Raw genomic sequence first — 25,142 nt, 5'->3', positions numbered from 1 at the left:
GCCACAGCCACCGAGCTCCTCAGCCGCCGCTCCGCCCTTTAGCGCCGGAGGTAAGCAGCACCGCCCCTATCCCCCGAATGCAGACTAGGACCCACGCACCGCCCCCTGCCCATCTCCGCCCCGCAGGCGCGCACCCTCCTTCCCCGCGCGCGCCATTGCTCCCCCCACCCGCTACAGCCCAAGAGCGCAGAACCGTTCGGTGCCCAGTGCGCGCGGGAAAGGCGGCCGAGGCGCCCAGAGGGAGGCGCGCGCGGGAGAGGCTGGCGTCCTGGGTTCCTCTCCCTCCGGCCTACCCGCTCTTTCCCGCCTTATCCGCAACCCCACCGCTCCCCCGCCCCACCACCTTCTCACCCTCAACGCGGGCGCCCCACGCGGTGACAGCCCCAGGGCCTGACGCTTGGACGCATCTCCAGGCAGCCCGCCCCCTGCAACATCCGTCACCTGACACGGCCCTACCAGGAACCGCCGCGCTCCCGCGGGCCCGGTCCTGCTGGGTGCCGCTCCTGTCTCCCTTCCTTTATTCCTCGCGCCCAGCGACAAGAGTGTTCCGTTTTTCCAAATAGGATTATTTAAAAGAGAAAAAGAAAGAAAGAAAAGCAAGGCCAGCTCTTCGCTCTGTCCGCCAATCAGGAAGCTGAATGTCAGTTTTGAATGAAAATGCCGCTCCGTTCGGTTTCTAGATTTGGGAAACCAGCGAAATTAAAAGAAACCGCTGCGCGCACCGACACGACATCTGGATGCTGAGGGCCGGGCTCGGCACCAGGTAGGTGGAGCCAATCCCGGGGTCCAAGCTGAGTACGGCTCCCCTTCCCCTACCAGCACCCGGTCTCGCCTAAGTTATCGGACAAGGGTGAGAACCGAGTCCGGTTCATCTAGGCCGTTTTTATTTTCGGTTTTGGCTTCAAGATACAGCGGAGCATCTGAGCGCTTCTTCCTCTTTCCTCCTCCGGCACTCCCCTCCCCCACGGACCGCTCGCTGTCGCTCGGGCACCGGCAGCTTCCCGCAGCCGCCGCCTCCTCCGCCCTGCGCTCCGCCACCTTGCTCTCCCGCTGCCCGACAACTCTGCGCGCTGGCTCTCCCTCCGCCCTCTCTTTTCTTCCACATCACTGATTCTTTCTTTTTAGAGAGCCTCCCTCCCTTCTCCTCCGCGGTGGTCCACTCAGAACAGGAAAAGCGGGGGAAGGAAAGGAAGGAGCAGCATAAAGACGGGGTGAGTCGAGGACACCGGGCGGCCTGAGGACACGGAGAAGCCGAGTCCTAGAGCGCACTTCGGCGAGTCTGTGCTCTGGGTCTGGAGCTCCGCGGCGGGCTCGGCGACTCTCCGAAAGCGGGAAGTCGAGCCCCGGACGCGGCTTTCAGGCGCGCGGCGCTGACCGGGTGACCGACTCCCTGGGCCTGCGGTCTGTCTGGATCTGTCCAGAGCCTTTCAGGCAAGAACCGCGGCCTGGAAGATCTAACGTGTGCAAGAGTTCGTGGGACTAGGCCTAGCTTTCCGCGCCTGGAAATGTGGCCGCCTCGCAGCGGCTTCCCGTTCATGTGTTCGGGCCTAGTGGCCTGGCTAGTGGAACCACTTCCACTTAAGCGTGAGAGCTCACAGGGCCTTATGTGTCAGCCACCAAGTCCCCTCACTTTACGGAGGAGGAACGTGGGGCCTGGGTTGGCCAAGCCATTCACCTAAAGCTGTTCAGTAACTGAAAGGCCGGGCACAGCAGCAGGGTGCTTTCCTCTCCCATTCCTCCGCCCCATCACGTGACGTTGATGGTGCGGCTATCCCTTAGGACCCAAGAACCGGCCAGTCGGATGGAGTGAGACTTAGCGATTACTCTTAAATTTTCACTGAATATCTTTTACAAATGCACCTTTCCGGTAGGATTCACTCATAATTCACCCACCACCGTGCTCAGTGAAGGGGGTTACTTGCCTCTCTTCTGCCTGGAATGAATGTTCTTTCTGTTTTTTTCTCAAGGTTGGCTCCTTTCCTTTCTGCTCTGTTATCCACAATCTCTACTAAGAAACGCTTTCCCTTTAGGGCACCCTCACACCACGGCAGCCCCCACCCCCTTACAGTGCTGAAGTTGCAAAAGTTACCTTAATTATGCATTTGTTTGTTGTGTCGGTCTCTCAGCACCCTCTCCAAAGAACTTCATGGGAGAGAGGAACTGTGGGACCACAAAGGAAGGGCACTTTAGGAAGGGGTAGGTCAGAGAAAGAATCCTCTGCAGGAAACACTGCTGCTGAATATCAGCGTAGGATTTAAGGATTCTAGAATGGAGGAGTGAAGAGTTTCCTGGACCCAGACAAGGTGATTAGCTGTGTTAATAAACCATGGTGGCGAGGGGAGAGAAGGCCATTATTCGTTTCTTGAAATTGTTATTTATAGTAGCCAGTGTTCTCCAGAGAAACAGAACCGGAATAGGATATAGGATATAAAAGATAGGATAGGATACGGTAAGATACGATAAAAGGATAGGATAGGATAGGATAGGATAGGATAGGATAGGATAGGATATATTTTAAGGATTGACTCAGGAAATGGCGGGCTGTCATGTAGCTGATTTGCAGGTAATCTGGAAACCCAGGGAAGAGTGGGTATTGCAGGCTTGAGGGACTGCAGGCTTTTCTCTTAAATCCGTCAATTGGTTGGATAAGACCCATTCAGTTTATGAACCCTGTATGCATTATACAAAATCTACTGACTGAAATGTAAATTACATCTAAAAGATACCTTCACAGCCACATTCAGACAGGTGCTTTCCCAAAAAACTGGGTACCACAGCCTACCCAAGTTGACATATATAATTCACCATCATATTATTTTGTCCTGCTTGAGAGAGAGAGTAACCCATAGTTTCTTAGTCAAATTTTAATTCAGGGATCTGTCTGTATTTAGCAAACCTGTATAGCTTAAACTGTTTTCTCTCTATGGCAACTTGCCTAGGAGAAAAAAGCAGTTGCCCTTTTCAGAGGAATGCCTTTTGAGTAAGATGATGATTTCTAGTAGGTTCTCTGTTCAAAAAATGTAACTTTTAGAAATTTAAACTTTTAAATTCCATTTTGTTTTCCCCTTGCTGTCTAGCATCTGTCCTCTTTCAGTTGCATGTGTGGGGAATTCTAATTTTAAGTTGTCTAAGCAAAATGTAATTATATAGGTGATTCTCTAGCAAAGTAACTAATAGAATACTTGGTATTTCAGACACTTTCAGAATTCCAAGAGACTTTTGGTTAGGTTATGTGCTCTTCAAAAAATTAACAATTAGGAGTTGAGAATGTGCTTGAATCACTTGTTTTATCTTTCAGTGGCCCTTTGAATTTGGGATTATTTCTATAATATTACAGGTGAGAAGACTGAGGTCCAGAGAGGTTCAAATTGTGGATACTACATGGTCAGCAAGTGCCAGGGTTGGAATCATCAAGAAGGTGTTTTTTCCTTTTTTCTCTTCTTTCTTTCTTTCTTTTTTGTAGTGTCACTGGGGATTGAATTTAGGGTCTCAAGCACACTAAACAAGCATCCTACCGCTGAACTACATCCGCAGTCTTTTTTTTTTTTTTTAATTTTGAGACATGGTTGCTAAATTGCCTAGGCCTCAAACTTGCAATTCTCCTATTTTTCTGCCTCAGCCTCCCAAGTAGCTGTGATTACAGGCATGTACCAGTGCACCAGCTTCAGGAAGATCTTTAGACTTGCGCTCTTTCTGTTGTCCCAAAGGTGTGGTTTAACAGCAAGTAAGTTGTCTGTGAATCACTCATGCAGGCAGATTACTAAATGTGAGAGCTTTTCTCTGCTCTCTTCCACTGGCCTAAAAATCTGGCAGGCACTTTTTGAGTCTTTTAATAAAGGAAAAGAATGTTCTGTTTTGGTTTGTCATCTCTCAGTCAGGTACAGAAGAGGCAAATCTCACTGCTTATCCCTTGTCCTTTTCTCCTTCTGCCCTTATAACTCTTGATTTGCACAACTTCATGAGAAATTTTCTCAACATCACAAATGCCCAAATCCTAAACCCAAAGGCATGAGAGACACAATAGGAAAGACTTAAAATCAATTATTTGATCATATATGACAAAAGATTAATTTCTAGAATATATGAATAAACACATAAACCAATCAAAAGATAACCCAGTTAAAAAATGGCAAAATTATGAGGCAGTTTATAGTTTATATACAAAAGGTGAAAAATACTGAATCTCGTTTATTACAAAGATATATAAGCAAAAACAAATTCATATAAGTCTGGCAATAATAAAATGGAGCAGCAAAGAGACAGTCATTCATACACACTTTTATAACAATATAATTGTTTTGCAAGGTAACTACAGTATCAATCAAAATTGTATGTGCATATATATTCCCTCTGACTCATCTTTTCCATTCTTGTAATTCAATAAATAGTGCAAATATACACAGATAATGTGTAGAAATATACATGTGTACACATGCACTATATAAATATGTGTATACATAATGCTGTATATACAAGTATGGAAAAATATGTTGTATACATGTTTGTATGGACATACATGTGTGTGTCTTAGCAATAAGTGACTTAGCAATAACTCATAAGTGTGAAAAGTATGTATAATATATATGCATATGTACCTATCTAAAAGTATGAATATATATATATATAAACACACAAACATAAGTATGGAAAGATTATAAACACGTGCACACACATACATATATAGAGGTGTCCCTTAAGCAACAATTTTACTCCTGTTACTCAAATGGTTCACATAAATGTGCAAAAAATGTTCATTATATAATATAGTGTGTTAGTAGTGTTATAAAAATACAAGACAAAAGAAACACTTGGTATGAGTGATTTTTAAAAATTAGGACTCATCCATAAAATACGAAACTATACATTTAGAAAAAATGAAGTAATCTATATGTGCTGATAATGGAAGCTGTCAAAGAACTATTGCTAATCAAAGAAAGTAAGTGATAGAATAGTATAATTGTGTATTTTCAAATATATAATTGTATATTTTCAAATATGTGTGTTGGGGGAGGGGTGTTTACAATTATATATACCAATATTTCTGGAAGGATAATTGATAATTTTCAAATAGTGTTTACCCTTGGATAGTGAAAATGGGGGAAGGAAGTTTCAGGACATTTTTATTGCATGTTTTCTGCTTTCTGGACTGTTTGAAAGTTTACTATAAGCAAGAATTATTAAATTAACAAGTACAGACATTTGAGAGGTCAAACATACATATTCTAATTTGGTCGACCTAGAGCTGATCAGCAAATCTGAATTTTACAACAAACCTGTGTGATAATTTTGACTTGGAGCCAGGGTTGAGAACCAATTGCCTCAAATGGTAATGGTTTTAAACGTGTTGCTCTCAAGTGACTACTGGGACCAACACGCTTATTGTATAGGCACAGTAAATACCTGGAGGGTAAATGTGGAATAGTCATTTAATTTTTTACTAAAAAGGATATGACATTAAATATTTCTGTTTATGGTAAGGTTTAAGTAGATCAGATGCCACTGTGAAATGCTGGAAAGGTTTATTGCAATAACTAAGTATCAAAGGTGGTACAGAGATTGGAGAGTAGTAGAAGATAATCAAAGGTTATAGATTGTAATTCTAGGTGGCATGTTGATAGGGGATACACAGGATTTTGAAGGGTACTTTTGTGCCCTAGGAAAAGTTGTAGAACTAGGGACTCAACTCAGATTCTATGAGAAGCCATTCCATATGAATTTTTCCAGCAGACACCATTTAGAAGAAAACTCAAAGTGTTAGCAATAAACCTGCAGACTGGTCTATGGGTTTTAAACAGAAGAAATTGCTTAGTGTTTTGTTCATATATTATCTCTTATATTATAAAAGGCATAATTGCATGCAGTGACATTTGCAGTTTAATTACATAACTGTAATTATGTTATTTATATTAAGAAAATAGAAAAACCTGAAGGATAATGGATAATCTTCACATATTTGGTTTGTGAGTACACCAAAAACTACCTAAATACCAGACTCACAACTCTGGTTAAATCATGCTGTGTTATCTATAGCTCAGAACCATGTATCTGGTGCACAAGAAAGTGAAATTCTCAGAAAGATTCAGTTTTTAGCCAAGTCAAGGAGATGGAAGAGATTTGTGAATGGATAGAAGGTAGCAGAAGTTTGTTTAAAATGAAATGGAGACAGAGTTCAGAGGAAGTAGCTCTAACCACATGATAATAGTATTCTGTTAACAAGTGGATAAAAAGATTATGCATTTGAGGTCAGGCCAAATATGAAAGGAAAATGAGCATAGTTCAATTACTGTAATTGGTCATAAAGTTTTAACTTGAACTCTGTTGGAAGTTTTTTTTTTTTTTTTTTTTTTTTTAAATACCGGGATGGGTTGTATGTGTATACCAGAAGTCTAAAGCTAGGGGCTTCTGAGTGAGAACGGGACTTTTAATATTGCTTTTAGTATAGCTGTAAGGTTGTTAGCAGTTTTGTTTTGCTTTGTTTTTGTTTTTGTTGTTTGGTGCTAGAGCCTTCTGCATACTGGGCAAGTGCCTACCACTCAGCTACACCCCCAGCCCAACCAGCATTTCACCTTAGTACATTGTTCATAGTTCTTTTTCCAGCAAAGTCTTTGTTTCATTTTTAGTTCAAATCTCAAATTAGTAAATCAGAATTGGTGTTCATTTTGACACATACATTGATTCACATTACTGTTTTATAATCCATGCCAGTTACATAGTTTTCATTAGCAGTACTGGTTTCAGAGAAAATCTTTGTGTATTAAGTAATTAATAGGGTTGGATATATGAAAGTTCCTTAAGTTTATGGAAGTTCCCTTATGCATGTAGTGATATCAAAATCTTCTGAGTAGGGAATTGAAGAGACAAGAATGGAATCATCCCATTTGAATAGCTGAACTTGAGAAAAATTTTATTAAAAAAATCAGGATAGGATTAGGGAGTGAACACATTTCTATTATTTCTATTTTTATTATTTGAAGCCTGGAATTTTTTCACAAATCCCAGCAGCACGTAGACAATGTTTTTGTTGAGTAAATCTGTTGAACTGCTGACCCATCTTCCACAAAATAACACCATGGTTCCTCCTCCTTCAGTGCCTAAAGTTATTCTCTTTTAATCTCATTTCTGCCCTCCTGAAATGGTTGCATTTATATATTAGTCGATACAGACGTGTTTCCTAACCAGCTGGTTCCTACAACCAATCAGCAAAGATTTACAGACTTAAAGTTTCAAGGAATTTGATGGTAGCAATCCAGAAAGTGACCCCTTAGGAGTAGTTCTGTAAAATTTATGACAGATGTTCACAGAGTTTCTTAGCCTCTAATGATTTCTTTTACATCATTTAGCTTTTCTTGTCTTTACACTTTCAATTTCTTCCAACATCTTCATCCTTTCCTCTTGAGCCAAACCCCTATGCCAACCCAAGTTAAGTCAAAAGCCTCGTTGTAGACTCATATAAGAATCACTTCTTAGTTGGGGGCACTGCCTTTAATCCCAGCAGCTGAGACAGGAGGATTGTGAGTTTAAAGCTAACCTCAGTAAAAGAGAGGTGTTCAGCAGCTCAGTGAGTGAGACCCTGTCTCTAAATAAAATACAAAATAGGCTGGGGATGTGGTCTAGTGCCCCTGAGTTCAATCCCCGGTACCATGTCCCCCCAATTAAGAAAAAAAATCGCTTCTTTTTCTTCAGAGTACTTACATTAGCATATGAATACCTATTTACTCAATATTTTATATGTTGAATTTACTTGGTTAGCTCACTTTAAGAAACAGTTCTAAGCCAAGCATAGAGGTGCACACCTGTAATCCCAGTGATTTTAGAGTCTGAAGCAGGAGGATTGCAAGTTCAAAGTCAGCTTTGGCCACTTAGCAAGGACTGGTGGCATAGCTCAGTAGTAGAGTTCCCTGAGTTCTCCACACATACACACCAAAGATGAAAAGGAAAAAAAAGAAAAAAAACATTCTAGTGATCTGAATGGCATGTGGAAATGCAAAAATAACAGGAAAAATCAGAATTAAGATGAAGTGAGAAAGATCTTAAAACTTTAAGTATTTTCCACAGGATCTTTTCTGTCTTAGTTTTCTCAAACTTCTGTAATTTTTTTTTTTTTTTTGATGAAGTGGTAGAGGTAGTACTTACTCCCTGAGCTCCAGAATTTAAAAATATGTTTTTCCTCTATTATCTATATATCTTCTCCATTGATCTATATATCTTTCCTTAGCTCACACTATGGCAAAATAATTAAATAAAATAATATATAAATAGGCATGTATATGCAGAAATATTTATACACCATAGTCATGTATGCAACAAATTCAGAAAGATATAAGACTTTAATGGTGATAGGAACTTAGGAATAATCTAGTCCAATTCCCATTTTTACACATGAAGAAAATTGTGGCTAATGAAAGTTACATGATTTAGCAGCATATATTTAAAAAGTTGAAGAGAACATGGGAACCAATGCCTTCTTTCAATCAAGTCCTAGTTTCTTTCCTTCATTTCCTCTCCCTTTTCTGGAATTATAATTAGAACAGGAGAATATACTGAAAGTATTGAGGCTCAACTGTTATTGTTCTCTCAAGTAATTTCTAAAATTAAAATTATCTTCTTAAAATATGTGATTATATTTATCTACCTGTAGCTTAATAATTGAATGCTGTGAAATTACACCAACCTAATAATTATTCTTCTAGTTTTTATCAGATAGTCAAATAGTTTCTGCTGATAATGAAAAATCTAATAAGCAAATCAGAAGTTGGTTATGATTATCAGCTGATGTAAACATAAGAGCAAACCTCCCTGTACTTAGAAGTCACTGACTTTTGCATTGGTTTCAGAAGGTAGTCCAAGAGTGCTTCTTCAGATGATGTCTACAAGTTTGTAGATAATTAATTCTACTTGCTTTGCTTTGGGTAGAATAGCAATGTGTTGAACATTGTTAAGATCATATCCTCTCATAAAAACAACCAACTTCTAGTAAAGTATAAAAGGAAAATGAGCATATCTTTCATTTTTTAAAATAACTGAGGGATGATTATAAAGTCAGTAAAAAACTGACTTTTATATAGTATATATTATATATGGCATATTATATGTTATATAATATTAACATTATATATTGTATAACTATTATAATGTATACCTGATTTGTTTTTAATATTTCCAATAAAGGAAAGTATAGAATCTCAATGCATGTGCAAGTGAAATTAGTTGTAATATATTTGGCCTTTGGCCAAATATTTGGTTCAAATACCTAGTTTCTGAAGATAAATTAGTGATCCTGGACAGTATATTGTGTTTGCCATAATATGGACATAAGTTATCATAAAATCATGCCTGTTCAAACCCCAGTGCCAAAACACATTTTTATTGTAACTGGTTTGAACCTGTTTCATTTCTTAGTTCTGAAATTACTAATTTTAACCATTAAATCACAGTAACTTTTGATTTTATTATATTACTAGGAATTGATCCCAGTGCCTCACGCATGCTAAGCAAGTGCTGTACTACTGAGCTGCATCCCCAGCCGTTTTTATTTTTATTCATTTAGTTATTTATTTTATATCTTGAGACAGTTGCCTGGTCTGGAACTTTAGATTCTTCTGCCTCAGCCTACTGAGTAACTAACATTATAGGCATTACACTCTGCTGGGCAGGAATTTTAAACAGATTTTCTTTCATAGTTAAATGCCCTTGTTTTTTTAAATTTTTTTATTTTTAATTTTTTCTAATTAGTTATACATGACAGTGCATTTATGCATTTTAATAAATCATACATAAATGGAGTATACATTCTAATTTTTCTGATTGTACATATTGTAACTGAAGAAAGAAAGTTAAAGTAAGGTCAAATGCGTGAATTATTGAATTTCTCAGTAAAGGTCAGGTAGTAGGATTTGTTAAAATCATGGTAATATTTTAGACTTAGTTACACAAATTACTAGGTATATTTAATTTTCTGGAGTTATTTAGTGGAGCCAGAAGCAAGACTCACGAATAAAGTAACCATATGTGTTTGTATGTATCCTTCCACTTGAAATCCTTAACTAATTCAACAGGGTTATCTCCTTGTGCAGCTGATAAAACCCATCAACCAAAACTGTCTGCAAGGTGGCTTTGAACTGAGTTAACTTTTACATAGCAGTAATAAGTTACTGTTTCAGTACCACCAAATAGTAATTGATTTACAATAATGTTTGCTTTTGCTTTATAAGATATAATAATGTAATATAGTACTATGGGATTCACAATCACATTTTCCTTTTTATTTTCTCTTCACATCAAGGTATCATTAACAAAGATCCCTCGATAAATCAGGAAAGAAGGAACATATGTTTCATATAATATATATTTTATATGTGTGTGGGTGTTTATATATATATATGTTTATATATATATATATTTCAAGAGTCTCATGCTACTCTATCTCATGCAACTGGCAAATGCAAACATCTTGGAACTTAAAGGACAAATAGGGTTTTATAAATCAAATAGGAGATTTAGCAGTTGACATCTTTTATGCAGAATATTTCTTAGTAATTGTAGAATAATAAAGACTTTTAAAATAATATTCTTATAGCCAATAGTTATTGAGAGCCTAAGTGATAACTAGAATTATAGTGTCTATCCTTATGGCTTAATTTTAAAATGAGGGTTCCATTATCTTTCTTTTAAAAGTTTTGAGGTCTTTTGGGGGGGTTTCTCCATAATGCAAAATTGAAAATAGATTTAAAACAATCTGTCTACATTTACCAGAATTTAAAAGTCACCCTGAGAACTTAAAGTGGGAGATCATTGTGTTATTTCTGCTTAAAAAAATTTTAATGGCTTTTTTTCCTCATGTGTTATTCATGATTAGAGGACAGGATGGTCAATGGGAACAAAACAAAACTATAAGCTTTGTGGTGAGAACATTCAAACTGTCTTGGCAGTTTTGAAATGTATGATACTCTGTTACTATTTTCACCAATTTATTCAATAGAAATAAAAGGGGAGCGTATTCCTCCTAGCAGATTTTTGTACTAATTGAACCATCATCCCTATTCTCCAGTCTCCACTTCAATAAATTCAATTTAGATTCCACATGTAAATGAGAACTTTTGGCATTGTCCTTCTGTATCTGACTTTCACCTTGTGTAGTTATTTCTGGTGATAGTTATGTTAACAACTGACTTGATTTAATTATTCCACAGTCTTCATAAATCATGGCATTATTTTGTACCCCATATAAGTGTATATTAATTGTCAATTTACAGTTAAAAAAAAAAAGAAAAAAAGGAGAGAGGTAGATTACCTTTTGCACACATTCTACATGTTCTTAAACCCCACACCATTTCACAGGGTGACTGAGAAATTCTCGTGAATTAAAACCTTTCTCAAGGCACTGAACACTTCCTCTGTTGACTGACCTAGAGATTCATCCAGGACTGATGAATTGTTTGTTCTCTGCAGTTCATCTGCCATTTCTCTATAGCTAAATTAGTACTAACTACAAATGTAGCAGTTACTGGTAATGGTACATTCTCATTTTTACAACATGTCTTCATTACACTTGAAAGTTCCACATATCGTAGCTTCATAAAGTATGTATCCCACTGTCTGAATCATGTCCTTAAAAAAAATCTTCTAATGTTCTTTAACTACAACATACTGTGAAACCAGTTTTTTAAAAGCATGTGGTTGAGCGGGGCACAGTGGTGCTTGCCTGTAATCCCAAGGCTCAAGAGGCTGAGGCAGGAGGATCCAGAGTTCAAAGCCAGCCTCAGCAACAGCAGGGTCCTAAGCAACTTAGTAAGCCCCTGTCTCGAAATAAAATAGGACTGGGGATATGGCTCAGCAGTTGAGTGCCCTCAGTTCAATCCTTGGTACAAAAAAAAAAAAGTTTCCTAGCATTATGCAATCTGTGTTCTCAGAAATTATTTATGATAAAAATTTTACAACACTAACTCTCCCAGCAATACATTACTTTTAGAGTCCTAAAGTGAAGATTCCTTTTTGAGTAGAAAGCAAGTACTTCATTAACCTTTCTTTATATTTGATTGTTTATCAGTAAACATTGATATTACATCAGAATTTAATTTTTTCCTTTGAAACTAATAATATGAAGTGGCTCTTTTTATCCAGAGTGTTTTGTTTCAGACACTGATTCACAGGGGCTAAAAAATAAGATAAGCTTTTTGCCATTGATGAGTTAACAGTTATTGCAGGAGAGAGAGAAAGAAATCAGTCACCATCATATGGTTTGATTAACTCTATGCTGGAGGAACAAGTACAGTGTCATAGAGGAGGGCATCCAGTTCAACTTCAGGATGAAGTAGTTATTCTGGTAAGTTTTCAACCAACACATATTCAGTGGTTATTGAAAGGTTTCCTTGAAAACTTGTTCCCTTAAGCTGAGCCTAGCAGGATACATAAAGGATGCCTAGACTGATAATGTAGGAGCAAAGATATCAGAAGAAAACTATGTGCCAAGGTGCATAGGGAAGAATTTAGCATGTTTAGGTGACTCCAAAAATATTAGCAAGGCTGGATGATAAAGTGCTATATGAGAAAAGTTCTATGCTTTGGTTTAACTGTGCTTCCCCAACCCCAAGCATGTGCTGGAAACTGAATCCCCAATGCAATAATGTTGGGAAGTGAGGCCAACTGAGATGTTTTGAGACAGTAAGGGCTTCACTCTCACCAATGGATTAATGAAGACTGAAAGGACGCAAGGGTTTGGAGTTTGAAATGCCTCATCCCCATGGTGATGATTTCCACCATGTTGTGAAGCAGCAAGAAGACCCTCCATAGACGTGGTTCCTGGACTTTCCAGCTTCCAGTTTAATGAGCCAAATCAAATCCTATTGTTTGTAAATTTAAAAACAAAGCAAAAAATGAAAACCCAAAAGCTTTGGAGCCAGATGGACTTACTTTGCACATCATGAAACAAATACTTTCTAAACTTTGCAAGTTATTTGATTTTTCTCTCCTTTATTGTCCTCATCATAGGAAAATAATACCTACCTCCCAGGGCTGTGTTAAATGAACAAATGTAAAGCATGCTTGCTACAAGTTATGTGTCAATAAACATATATCTCTTGAGGATGTGAAGGAAAAGGAGTACATATATATTGTTGGTGGAAGTGTAAATTCTACCACTCTGACGATCAGTGTGGAAGTTTCTCAAAAGACTAGTAATGAAATCACCATACCATACCACTGCTTGGTATTTATTTAAAAGAATAAAGTCATGTTTTCTCTCATATGTGGAAACTAGTGAGAAAAAGTGGGGAAAGAAGAGAGGCGAAGTCTCATGAAAATAGAAGGAAGACCAATAGATTAGAGGAAGGAGATTAGGAGAGAAGGGGTGGGGGAAGTACTGAGGAATGAAACTGACCAAATTGTGTTTTGTGCATGTATGAATATGTCATAATGCATGCCACTATTATATATAATTATAGTGTACAAATAAAAAATTTGAAAACCTACATATCTCTTCCCCAATTAGATAAGGTTCAGTTCTCCACTAACCTTCCCCAGTAATATGTTAATTTTGGGAACAATGAATTGATAGAGAAGTAACAATTTGTATTTAGTTCAAAAGCAACCTTTCTTATAAGTTTCTACTCACAAATATTTTTCTATTCCCTCTTTTCTCTTTTAAATCTATATTTAGTAGAGACAACTCTCAGAAGCATAATACATATACAAATTTTGTGTTTCACCTTCTACGGTATATGTAAGCAGTATTTATTGTTAGAATCATCAACAATTATTTTACAAAGGGGAAAAATGAATCCTTTTGAACCTTCATTTCTCAGAAGTGGTAAGTCCGTGGAAATGCATTTTTAAACCAAATCATTCATGTCTTGGAGTTCAGTCAGTGTTTATTCTTCACTAAAACAGTGAATTATCAGTTGTTTAATGCTATAATGGGTTAGGCAACATTGGAAATTAAATCTCAAAGCAGTGCACTGTTTGATCAGCAGATATTAAGACATCCCACAAGCCATCATTATGTATTTTCAACAGTTTCCTAATCTATTTTTTCAGCTACCTTTTGGGAAATATCCCAAGATAATTTACTAGATAAGTGCATCTATCTTCTAAAAGACATTTGGAATATTTCCCCTGAGACACTTTATAAAGAAAACAATTAGACAATTTAAACAAAGAATAAATAGGAAGGATGAAAGCAATCTAGAAACTGGCACTGAGTTTGTCACAGTGCCACAGCTTCATTAAAAAGCTAGTTCCGCCTCACCACTTTATTGAGGACCAGAAGTTACTTTGTTACTACACAACACCTCAGAAGTACAAATCATCTCCTAATATTTTCAAGTGACAATTCATAGGGGGATTTCTGTATCCTATGGTATGTACATGAAGCAAACAGTTACAGTCAACCGCTATTGTTGCTCTCACTACAATCCATCACTTAATTCCCTGCGCTGTTTCAATCTGTCCATATTCAGAACGCAACAGGCAACCACACCTCATGGAATAATAGAAAGAGCCAGCACCTTTACATCATCCTGATCTAGGGATTTTAAAATATGGGGCAGATCTACCATCGTTCCCATGTCCTCTTTTCTCTCTCCATCTCTGGTGGAGCTGGGCGTGAATCCCCCGGGCTTCCGTTTTGCACATGACTTGACATGCAATGCACAGTGCAAAAATACATTGACCCCTGCACACCTCAAATCTGCTCCTTTGGTCTTCAGTTTTCTAGTTTGGGGTATATCCTCCAGGGTCCTACCACCCGTATCTGGGGTTCAAAGGAGTCTCTTCCCAGGTCTGTGGGGCAATTGTACCCACTGACGCGTGCGCAAACGCAAATCCCTGTCACCTCCAGCTCTGATCCCAGAGTCATCCATTGGAAGATTCAGAGGAACCCGAGGTCCTTGAAGATTTTTACATGCACTTTCCATCAGGAAATCCTAAAGAGTAAAGAACACCTGGAACTTCAGACTCTCCTAAATCTCTGTGATCCATTTGCCCCACGCTTCTGCGTTTGGCTTCACGGTGAGTGTACGGTAGGATCCAGATTTAAAAAAAAAAAACGTATATGAACTTATTCCGGGTTGGCTCCTCCTTCTTCTGGGAAGTGGAGTTGCTCAGACAGGCTTGCAGGCTTTGTGCCGCTCCACGTATGCAACCTGCATTAAATTAGGTGGGGATAAGGTACTGGGGGGTAAAAAAGTCGTTGTGGGCGGCTGGGGGAACTTGCAATCAATCCCCAGCAGCGGCGCGCAGATATGCTGTGACTTCGAGGTGGCCCCGCTCCTCAGCCAGGTCCACCGGAAGGCGGCCCCAGGCATCGCGCACATCCAGCCGTGCCCCTGCCCGGTGCAGCGCCACCAGCGTGTCTAAGAAGCCCTCCCGGGCCGCGTCGTGAACTGGTCTGGTGAGGGTGGCAGGGTCAGCGCAGTTGGGTTCTGCGCCGTGGAACAATAGCAGCTCCGCCATGTGGGCGCTGCCCATCATCATGACCTGCGGTAAAGAGCAGAGTGGTCAGTTCGCAAGAGTAAGCAGAGAGATACCGGCTGGGGTGGGGAAGGTAGAGCCATTTTAAAGAAATTTGTACCATTTGTGAAATATCCAACCAAATGCCGAAGTGAGTACAAGCTTCTGGCGTCTGGTTTCTATTTGCTGATGCAATCCATCGCTCCCCCACCCCCACCATTATACTCTACTCAGCTCAAATTAAATTCCGTTTTATTCTTCAAACGTGCTGAGACAAGAAAGAGTTAATAGTAAAATGATTATTTATCACTGTGGGGGAAAAAATCCTTGATTTTCATGGGGACATGGGAATTTGTTAAATGATTTATGGTTGGAGTTGTTTAAAAGGCTTTTAAAGTATTAAATTGTTTCAGTTGTTGCTCCCCCATCCCTCATTAATCTAGGTCTAAAAATATTTAGTAGGTTGTCAACTAGTATTTTCTAGAAGTTGGAATAGTTGGAGAAAATAAGAAAACAAGTAAGTTTTAAAAAAAAGGTTTGTTTATTTCTCTTAGCAAATTCCCCGTGAAAGGCTTTTTTACTTTTTCATTGTTATGTGTATCTGTACTCACACGAATTGTTTTCTGATAATTTGTGCCAGAACTGGAGATTAGAAGGGAAGAAGTAAATCAAGTCATACCTTGCATCTTATAAGTGACACCAAATGATTTGCTTTAAATTAAGCAAATATGGTTCACCATATTTAATATCTTAATATTATAGACATGGGCTAAAATTTAGAGTGTAATATATTTAATGTAGCAAAATTAAAACTACATTTACATTGCACAGAATTTTATAATGTTAAGTAGTAAACATTCTGCTGTATTAAAATGGATGTTAGCAGTAAAAGTAGAACTTGCATAGCTTAGAAACAATGATGCTTTTGTTTTGGAGGAGTAATCCTAGTAGCCATTTATGTACATGTGCATTATGGAAGCATTTGCTTTTATATTCTAAGATAACAATAAAATAATTTTTGGTAACTAAATGTCCAAAACAGTTATTTGTTCCTGTAGGTTTAATGTGTTTTGACATATACCTTGTAATCGAAAGGCATCGCATGCACCCTAGTCTTTTTGGTTTATTTACAAATATTAGAAATATTCATTTTCTTTACAGGTGGTGCACATAATCCCAGGGTCTTGGGAGGCTGAAGCAGGAGGATCAAGAGTTCAAAACCAGTGTCAGCAAGGGCCAGGCACTAAGCAACTTAGTGAGACCCTGTCTCTAAATAAAATACAAAATAGGGCTAGGATTGTGGTTCAGTGGTCAAGTGCCCCTGAATTCAATCCCTAGTACCATAAAATAAAATAAAATAAAATTTACTATAAAAAATGAAATATTCATTTCCTCCCTTTAAAACTATGATAACTGTAAGTTATTTCTTCTAATGATGTGAAGGCTATTTTGATGCAGAGAAGTGGGGGAAGTAGTTTTTAGTATCTCAGAAAATGGTGATTAATATTACAAATAAAAAAGTTGCTTTTATAATTATTAATAAAAATTTAAATCATTAGGAACCACTTTAAAGTATCTTTGCTTCTTTAAAATATCTCATTTGTTATACCACTTTTCTAATAATTTAAAAGGGATGAACACGTTCTTAAAAACTGCAGTATTAACAAGATCTCTTAATATTAGCTTAGTTTTTTTTTTGTTTGTTTGTTTGTTTTTTGGGTGCTGGGGATCAAACCCATGGCCTTGTGCTTACAAGGCAAGCACTATACCAACTGAGCTATCTCCCCAGCCCCTAGCTTAGTTTTAAAGTGTGATGGTGAGATTAATACTAAACATGATCACAATAGTTAACAGTGAAGTATGAAAGGATCATCTTAGATTTTAAAGAAGTTTTAAAAATCAGTACTAATTATAGTAGGGTTAGAAATTGAATAACTGTATCTTAGCTATTCTAAAAGGACCTAATAGTTGTTATAGGAATGATTTTGTAACCCAAGCTTTGAGTATGATAAACAATTAAAAAAAAAGAAGCATTTTTTTTTCTATCATGCATCACTCAAGAGACACTGCTAACATAAAATAAAAGGCATTAAGTACTGTGGTTGGGGAATCCTGTCTCATTCCTTTGAATTCAACTTGTCTCTATGAGAAAAAATATAAAAGATTTTATACAGTCGCTTCACAGTTCACAGTGAATTCTTTCACGTACTATGATTTTAATTCCTTAAATTCAGTCCAGATTGTGAAACCTGGAATTTTTCTTTGTTCTGGAAAGTAGACGGACAAAACAGTCTTCCCTAATTGGCCTTTATTCCCTCATTTTCTCTCCAGTTGAATTTCTTACTTGCATCTCTGGTTATGAGATGCAAAGCAAATATTGATATTTTTCACTATAAAAAAGAAAAGCGAGGATTATGGATGCAGCTCAGTCATAGAGCACTTGCCTAGTATTCACCAGGTCCGGAGTTCGATCCCCAAGCATCGCAAAGGGGAAAAAGAAAAGCAAACTGAAGCAGTGGTTTGTTCGAACTCTACTTTTTTTTTCTTTAGGATTTTTTTCTGGGTAAAATTCTGCCTTGCACCTGCTTCAGCAAGAGAGCACAGAGCCAGAGACAGCAGCCCAAGTCTGTGTCAGTGGAGATCTGAGTCGCGGCCCAGATTCAAGGAAGGCGCGCCGCGCGCTCGCGCGCCCCCTGCCGGCCGGGCCCCGGGGCCCCAGCTACCTGGATCGGGCGCCTCCCGAAGCGGTTGACTCCATTGGGATCTGCACCGGCTTCCAGAAGCTGCCGCACCTTCTCCACTTGTCCCCGCGCCGCGGCGCTGGCCAGGCCCGCATCGCTGCCGCTGCCGCCGAGCATGCCCTTGTCCTCTTCTCGCATTCCTCAGCCTCCAGACACTGAGCGGTTCGGATAATCCACTGCTGACCCTGAGTTTAGCGACCCTCCACTTTCTTCCACACTGCTGGGGCGCACTCCTCCCTCCTCAGCAGAGCCAGGCTTAGCTTCACCCCCCTCTCTCTGTCCTTCTGCCGTTTGGGGCCGGTGCAATGGTGGAGTGGTTAACTTCGGATTTTTTCTGGAGCCGGAGAACCAGCGAACGCTCGTGGCTCGCTCCTGGGAAAAAGCGCCTGGCGCGGCCGCTGCCTAACTCTGGCGGAGTGGGGAGCCAGCTGCGAATGAATTCCGTTTCCAGCTGGGCTGCCCGCCCGGCTCTCCCCACCCCCCTAGGCTCCGCCTCCTGTCCCGCAGGCCAGCTAGGGCGCGTCCCTGGGGCTGGGGGAGACGTCCAGCAGCGGGCCGGTGACGTCACAGACCATGGGGGCGGTGTTTAGAGCGCGGAGCGAGAGGGGCGGGGCGGAGGGAGTCGGGCAGCCAGCCCAGAAGATTCTAACGTGGAACGCTCGCGAGCTGCTGGCTGGGTGTCTGGTAAAGTGAAGGCTTCGTGTTTGAAAATCTTGACCCACTGAGCTCAGCTCCTAATCCCCAGTAGGTGGAGCAAAGGATTTGTATTCCTTTAGTCCTAGGCCAACAGGTCTGGAGACATTAGTCGCTGCATTGTAATCAAGTGGCTGAGAGAAAACCTTTGAAAATAACTCCTACTTTCTATAGATGCCTGAAAATGACAGCTCTGCACCTGTCAATGCAGGGTAGATTCATCCCCAGGCAGTACTTAAACTTCACTAGTTTCACATCGTGCAGAAACCTTAGCAGTTTTCTTTTGGGTGTGCCTATTTGACTTAGTCATCCAGAAAAATAGTGAAAAAAAAATCTGAGAATCCTCTTTTGCATGTCTTTTAAATTCTTTTTATCTTTGAATTGTGGATATGATTCTGAAATAAATAACTTTCTTTTTAGAACTAAGAGGTCAAGGCTAGCAACCTGGCATAGGTAACACATATAGAGTTATATTTTAAGAATCTGAGACTCCTGCTGACACATGCCTGAAGTTTGAGCTACTCAAGAGGCTGGGACAGGAGGATCACTTGAGTCCAGGAGTTTCAGGTCAGCTTGAGCAGTATAAAATGACCCTATCTCAAAACAACAACAAAAAGTTTAAGATCCCGGTTTCATGATATTTGTGCAATGTATCTTTGCCCTCTAACCTATATAAACCCACCTCAGCGTATGTTTGATTTTTATTTATCATGAGTAATAAAGGACATTTATGCAGTAATAATGAAGCATAATAAAACATGGGTGTGGTACTGGGCCTGTCATTAAACTGGCTGAACCTGTCATTAAATCCACTTCTGAAGATTTAAAGATCAAGTGCTTCATTTCTTCCTAATCTTCCTGAGTTTGAATCAACACATTTATTGCTTGACAGCTTAAAATATTACAACTGATACTACATTGAAATAGGAAGAGAATCACAAGTTATACATCTGCTAAAAACACTGCTTGACAGTGGACATCTCCTAAAACCAAAGAGTTATTTGCAAATTAAGTTCAGAGTCCTGAGGAAGAGTCTCAAAGGGGAAGCTTTTTGCTTTCATGTTCAAAAAACAAGAGACTTCAGAATGCATTTCTTCTAGCATACCTTAGCTCAGATTTCCCCTTTAGAAGTTAGGAAAAGCTTTTTCCTTAAGACAGAAGGGCACAGAAGTGGAATTTGGGGATGAAGATCTACAGACTGAGTTTCAAAGGGGCTAAAATTCACCTTGATACAATAGGGAAAGAGGCACAGTTAGTTACAATTTCTCTCTCTTTCCCACCCCATCCCCATTTCTTAGTTTCTTGATTCATTTACCTGTCTTTTATTTGAACTTCCATATTTTTCTGGAGAAAATGGCCTTTTATTTGTTGATGGCCACCACATTCTTAGGTTTGGACAGAAGAATAGAAATCTTATCTATGAGTGAAAAACATGGATTCACCCTTTTTGTCTTACTTGAGAACCAGTTCCCTTGGACAGTATATGAGGATTACAAGGGTTTAAGGGAGAAAGGGGAAGGCAGAAGAAAGATGGATAGTTTGAAATGAATGGCATTGGTATATTGTCAGTAATCTGAGAGGCTGACTCTCCAGATTTATGTTAATGAACTTAGCCCAGGACACTTTCCTCAGAAAATCCTAGCTACTCTAAAATTCAGTGCACATTTATACATAACACAAGCTGTCTTGTAGGAATGTTGTTGAGATCTTCTTTCTTATGGAGCCAGTAATTAAATTTAGTTCAACAAAACTTACTTCACATATCCTATATTCTAGGTGTCCACAGTTGATTAAGATATGGATCCCGAGTTTTTAAGAAAGTCTCTGTAGTGGCACTCAAAACTGATAGAGAATTTCAATTTAATTTGAAAACTTTACTGAGAGATATATAAACAGGGACCTTGCGGACTAAGCACGAGGGAAACAACTCAGGGTGAGGGTGCAGGGAACTTTTTAGAGGAGCCAACTGAAGAGATGTTTTTTTCAAAGATGCATCAGAAACGAACTGCTTCCTCTGACCATACTGTGAGCTCTGAATTTCTCTGAAGTCCATCAAAAGAGACCAGGAAATGATTATCTGAACCAATTTCTGAGCCACCTTCTTAAGAAGCAGTCATGATCAATGCATCTGAGGGAAAAGTCATTTGAAGTTGATAAGAAAGTGGAAGAGATTTGTTTATATTTGATAGGAATAGAGAAAAAGCATGGTACAAGAGGTGGGGAAAACTAAGTGAGCAATATGATGGAGAGTTTTCCTTGAGGCAGGTATTTAAGCTTCCCTAAATGTTAATTGACCCAAAAGAATTTTGGGCGGAAGAAATGTTGGTAGGGGCATTTGTGATTACTAGCACCACGGACAGCACCTCCCTGTTCCGCATGTCTGGGTGGTCCTAAAGAGCTCCAAATGGGGAATTCTAGAAACTTCAAATATGATCTTTCAATGCCTTTTTTATCTTTTGAAATAAGAAGGAAGCCACAAAGAAGGTTAATGGACTTTTTTATTTTTTGACCAAACCAAACCAATATATCAGACTTGTTTTCCAAAGATTATTGGGTTACCTAATATTTTCTCTAAGGCATGGTAAACATTCTCTATACTTAAGAGAGGAAAAATCACACTTGTTGAATACCTTATATCCAGCACCTTAGAAGTGCAATTTTATTTAATCCTCAAAAACTATACAGCAGGCATTAATACCTCAATTTTACAGATAAAACCTAAGGATCAGATAAGTTAAGGAACTTGTAAACTACCTAACCATTTGTGGGATGTTGGTTCTAACGTGTGTGGCTTCAAAACCTTGATTCTTTACATGAAAAGTGTACAGCAGCAGTCTTGCTAGGCTAAACTGGCGGGGGAACCAATAAACTCTTATAATTATTTTCTCCGCTGGGTTTTCCAAATGGCTCATCTCACAGCACACCATTAGTAGTCTTCAACGATGACATTTCACATGTAATACAATAGCACATTTGTATTATACAATAGAGTGAGATAATGAAACATTGTACCTCTCCCTGAAACCCAGCTGTTTCTGGGATGAGGCACAACCTGATGTTAATGCTTGAAACACATTTAAGAGATGAAGTGTATGGGAACACAGTTGAAACTTGTAATTGTCACAGCTGTGCCTTTTAATAGGGTGGAAAATTTCTAAGTGAGAAGAAAAAGTAAATGGTAGGCTGACTTTGAATTTTAAAGTTAAGTAGGAGGAAATGAATAGACTCTGTTCTAATATTGTACAATAATGCAGATCACTAGTGATAATGTTTATTTTCTAGTTGATGATGCTACGTATGAATTTATAGAGAAATATGAATAGAATTAGTTAAGTAGCCAAGAGAATTAGTGACATCAGTTCTCGTCTGTGTGTTCTTTCATGTGTGGTTGGACAATTCAGAATCAATTTGGAGGCTGTTCCAATTATATATGACCCATCTCCTCTCCAAGAAGCTTGATTCTCTCCATTTTATCAGTTGAAAATTCTTGCTCCAGGGTTCACATCACATCTATAAATTGTTTCTTTTCTTTGTGCCAGTGCCTTGTACTTGCTAAGCAAATGCTCTACCACTGAGATACACCCCAAACCCCCTACATGGGTTTCTTAAGTTTAATTGAAATGTGGATGTACTCATCATTTAAGCATCTGTATTAGTCATCATAACCAAATACTACAGTCTTGCAGAAGAAGTAGAAGAAATTTATTTTCTCACAGTTTTGGTTTCTCCTGGAGTTTGTCTTTTTGCCTTGCAGATGACCACCCTCCTGCTGCCTCTTCCTGTGATTGTACTTCTTTGCACATATGCCCACAATCTCTATTGTGTGTTCCTCCTGTTAAAAAGACATCAGTCAGAATGACCTAGGGCCTATCCTTAATCACTAAAGACACTCCAAATACAGTTATATTCTGCGATACTGGGGGTTAGAACTTTAACATGAATTTTGAGGAGGTGAAAATCAGCCCATATGAATGTCTCTTCCAATTTTTATACATATAGCCTTTTTATTTATTTTAAAGCTGTTATTAATAATTTATTTTTAAGTAAGGTTGGAAATAAGGTTAACTCATTGAAATTGATACCAGTTTACTGTATCTCTTAATCTCCAATTTTTTTGCTTTCTATTTTTTTTCTTTCAATTTATTTTTTGTGTAAATTGCACTGTTTTGTAGTTTTCTGAGGTTTGGGTTTTTCTGAAAGCTTCTTTTTTTTTTTTTAAGCAAGGAACATACTATATTTCTTGAAAAAAAGCATATACTTAAATCTTATTTTGATAAAATCATTCAACTTGTTACTTCTTTTTTTGCAACCAGAAATAACATAGACTTTAATCCAAGTATATCAATACTAACATTAAATGTGAATGCTTTAAATACACCAATTAAAAGGCAGTGAGTATCAAGTTGGTTAAAAAGCAAGTTGGCAGTTTGTACTGTTTACAAGAGATTCACTTCAAATATAAAGGTATGACAGGTTAAAAATAAAGTTTGAAAATATACATGGTGTAAATAATCAATAAAATGCTGGGGCAGCTATATTAATATCAGACAGAATAGACTTTGGAATTCCTCAAGATTACATGATAATACTAAAGGTGTATATATTGAACAAAAGAGCTACAAAATACATGAAATAAAAACTGATAGAATGTAAAGGAAAACAGGCATATCCATAACATGAATAGGGACTTCAAGACTCCTTTCAGTAATAGAACAAGTAGGCAGAAAGTGAGCAGGGATAATGAAACCTCCTTCTTTATGGCATTTATCATCTTTCTCCATCATTTGTATTTTTTGTGATTTAATATATAGATCTAGAGTCTGTGACTCAGGTCTTATATTTTGGCAAAAATTACTTAAGTGGCATTGTACTTCCATCAAGAGGCACATCACCCAGTTGTCTCTCTTTTTATGGTCCCAGTAGCCATTAACAATTTTAGATGTTATTTCCTTAAGGGTTGCAAAATGATGATTTTGGATTTTATCATTACTTCTTTATTTACTAGCTGGACTATTTCCATAAAGAGAAAGTGTTTTTCATTATCTACTTAGTTTCCAGGTATGCATTAGAAAGATCAAGTTAACATTTTATTTTCAAATGTCTTTATAAGTTTTCAAGATAATGAATTGCATCTATAGAATCTTCCAAAGATGATTAATGATTTTAAAATTATTACTATAAATTTATGGTTTTAAACACAAATAGTGTGTTTCAATTCACCATAGCTATTATTCCTATTGATGTTTAATCCATATTATTGACAGTGGGAGTCTCTTCAGTTTCATTCCTGAGTCTTTATTGACATAACCCCTGTGGTCTTTATCAGAATCTTTGACTTCTGGTCTGCAAAAATATTCCAGTTTTATCATGTACATTTCCTGACCTAAATATATTATTAACTCTTTCTCAAGGAAATGCTGATTCTTTTAGTGGAAAATGTATTTACAAAACCACAATCTGGATGCTGATGGAGCTCTTAATTTCCCAAGATTCTTTTATTTCTAGGTGTTTATATTTATATGCAAAACATAATTATTACTTTTGTTCAGAATAATTGTATTTATTCTCATTCTACATGAATATCCAGAGGATTATTAAAAATTGGGTCTTTAGCTCATCTTTGAGCCATTAGTCTCCAAATTATTGTTACAACCAAAAAATATATCTGAAAAATATCCAAATGTCCCATAGGATTCCTGTCTTTGAAAAATCCAATTTAAATGATGCATGGATAGATAGAGATGGAATCAATGAGATGATTTAATTATAAAATTGGGAATTCTGTACTTATATGATTCACCTGCTTCCCTCTTCAGTGCTCAGGCTACCCTTTGCTTCCACACACTCCAACTCAGTTCAGGTTCTCTATATATTAGGTAAATTTGAACTTTTTCAGGTATGCATACAGGATATATCACACTCAGGCATATATACTTTATTTCCCCATTTTATCAAATTTAGCTCTATCATTGAAGCTCAGTCTTTCTTTTTTAAAAATTGTCAATAGACCTTTGTTTTTATTTTTTTACTCATATGTGATGCCTCACACATGCCAGGCAAATGGTTTACCACTGAGCCACAACCCCAGCCCTTGAAGCTTAGTCTTTAAAGTTATCATATATACTTCAATTATAGTAAAAGTACCATTTTTATCTATTTACTTGTTTTGCAGTGCTGGAGTTCAAACCCATGGACTCATGTGTACTCAGCAAGTGCTCTACCACTGATCTAAATCCCCAACCTGATATCCCATCCTTAAAAATT

The 25,142-nt window shown here is 38.3% G+C and overlaps 1 protein-coding gene and 1 long non-coding RNA gene across 4 annotated transcripts; one reads left to right on the top strand and one right to left on the bottom strand.

Moving 5' to 3' along the window:
- Positions 1-199: 199 nt before the first annotated feature.
- LOC124964290 (uncharacterized) lies at positions 200-19,700 on the top strand. Of its 3 annotated transcripts, none has more exons than XR_007104913.1 (4): positions 200-763; positions 3,338-3,418; positions 14,834-15,003; positions 17,995-19,700. It is a non-coding gene; the product is annotated as an uncharacterized LOC124964290 (long non-coding RNA). The 3 variants fall into 3 exon arrangements; XR_007104911.1 differs by lacking the exons at positions 200-763; positions 3,338-3,418 and adding exons at positions 11,824-12,322; positions 13,655-13,804; XR_007104912.1 differs by lacking the exon at positions 3,338-3,418 and having other exon boundaries at positions 211-763.
- Cdkn2b (cyclin dependent kinase inhibitor 2B) lies at positions 13,708-18,640 on the bottom strand. The gene is made up of 2 exons (XM_047524301.1): positions 18,168-18,640; positions 13,708-15,471 (listed from the first exon to the last, which is right to left on the bottom strand). The coding sequence occupies exons 1-2, from the start codon at positions 18,321-18,323 to the stop codon at positions 15,211-15,213; spliced, it is 417 nt and encodes a 138-aa protein (XP_047380257.1). The 5' UTR covers positions 18,324-18,640; the 3' UTR covers positions 13,708-15,210.
- Positions 19,701-25,142: the final 5,442 nt, after the last annotated feature.

This window comes from Sciurus carolinensis, chromosome 14 (genome assembly GCF_902686445.1).
Source record: "Sciurus carolinensis chromosome 14, mSciCar1.2, whole genome shotgun sequence".
Classification (NCBI taxonomy): domain Eukaryota; kingdom Metazoa; phylum Chordata; class Mammalia; order Rodentia; family Sciuridae; genus Sciurus; species Sciurus carolinensis.
Note: the sequence above shows the minus strand (reverse complement) of the source record. Positions and strands in the feature narration are given on the sequence as shown.

Excerpts from the sequence above, each read along its gene's own strand:
- Cdkn2b (XM_047524301.1), bottom strand. The coding sequence starts at position 18,323 with ATGCGAGAAGAGGACAAGGGCATGCTCGGCGGCAGCGGCAGCGATGCG. Across the intron at positions 15,472-18,167 it reads TCGGGAGGCGCCCGATCCAG|GTCATGATGATGGGCAGCGC; the intron begins GTAGCTGGGGCC and ends TCTTTACCGCAG.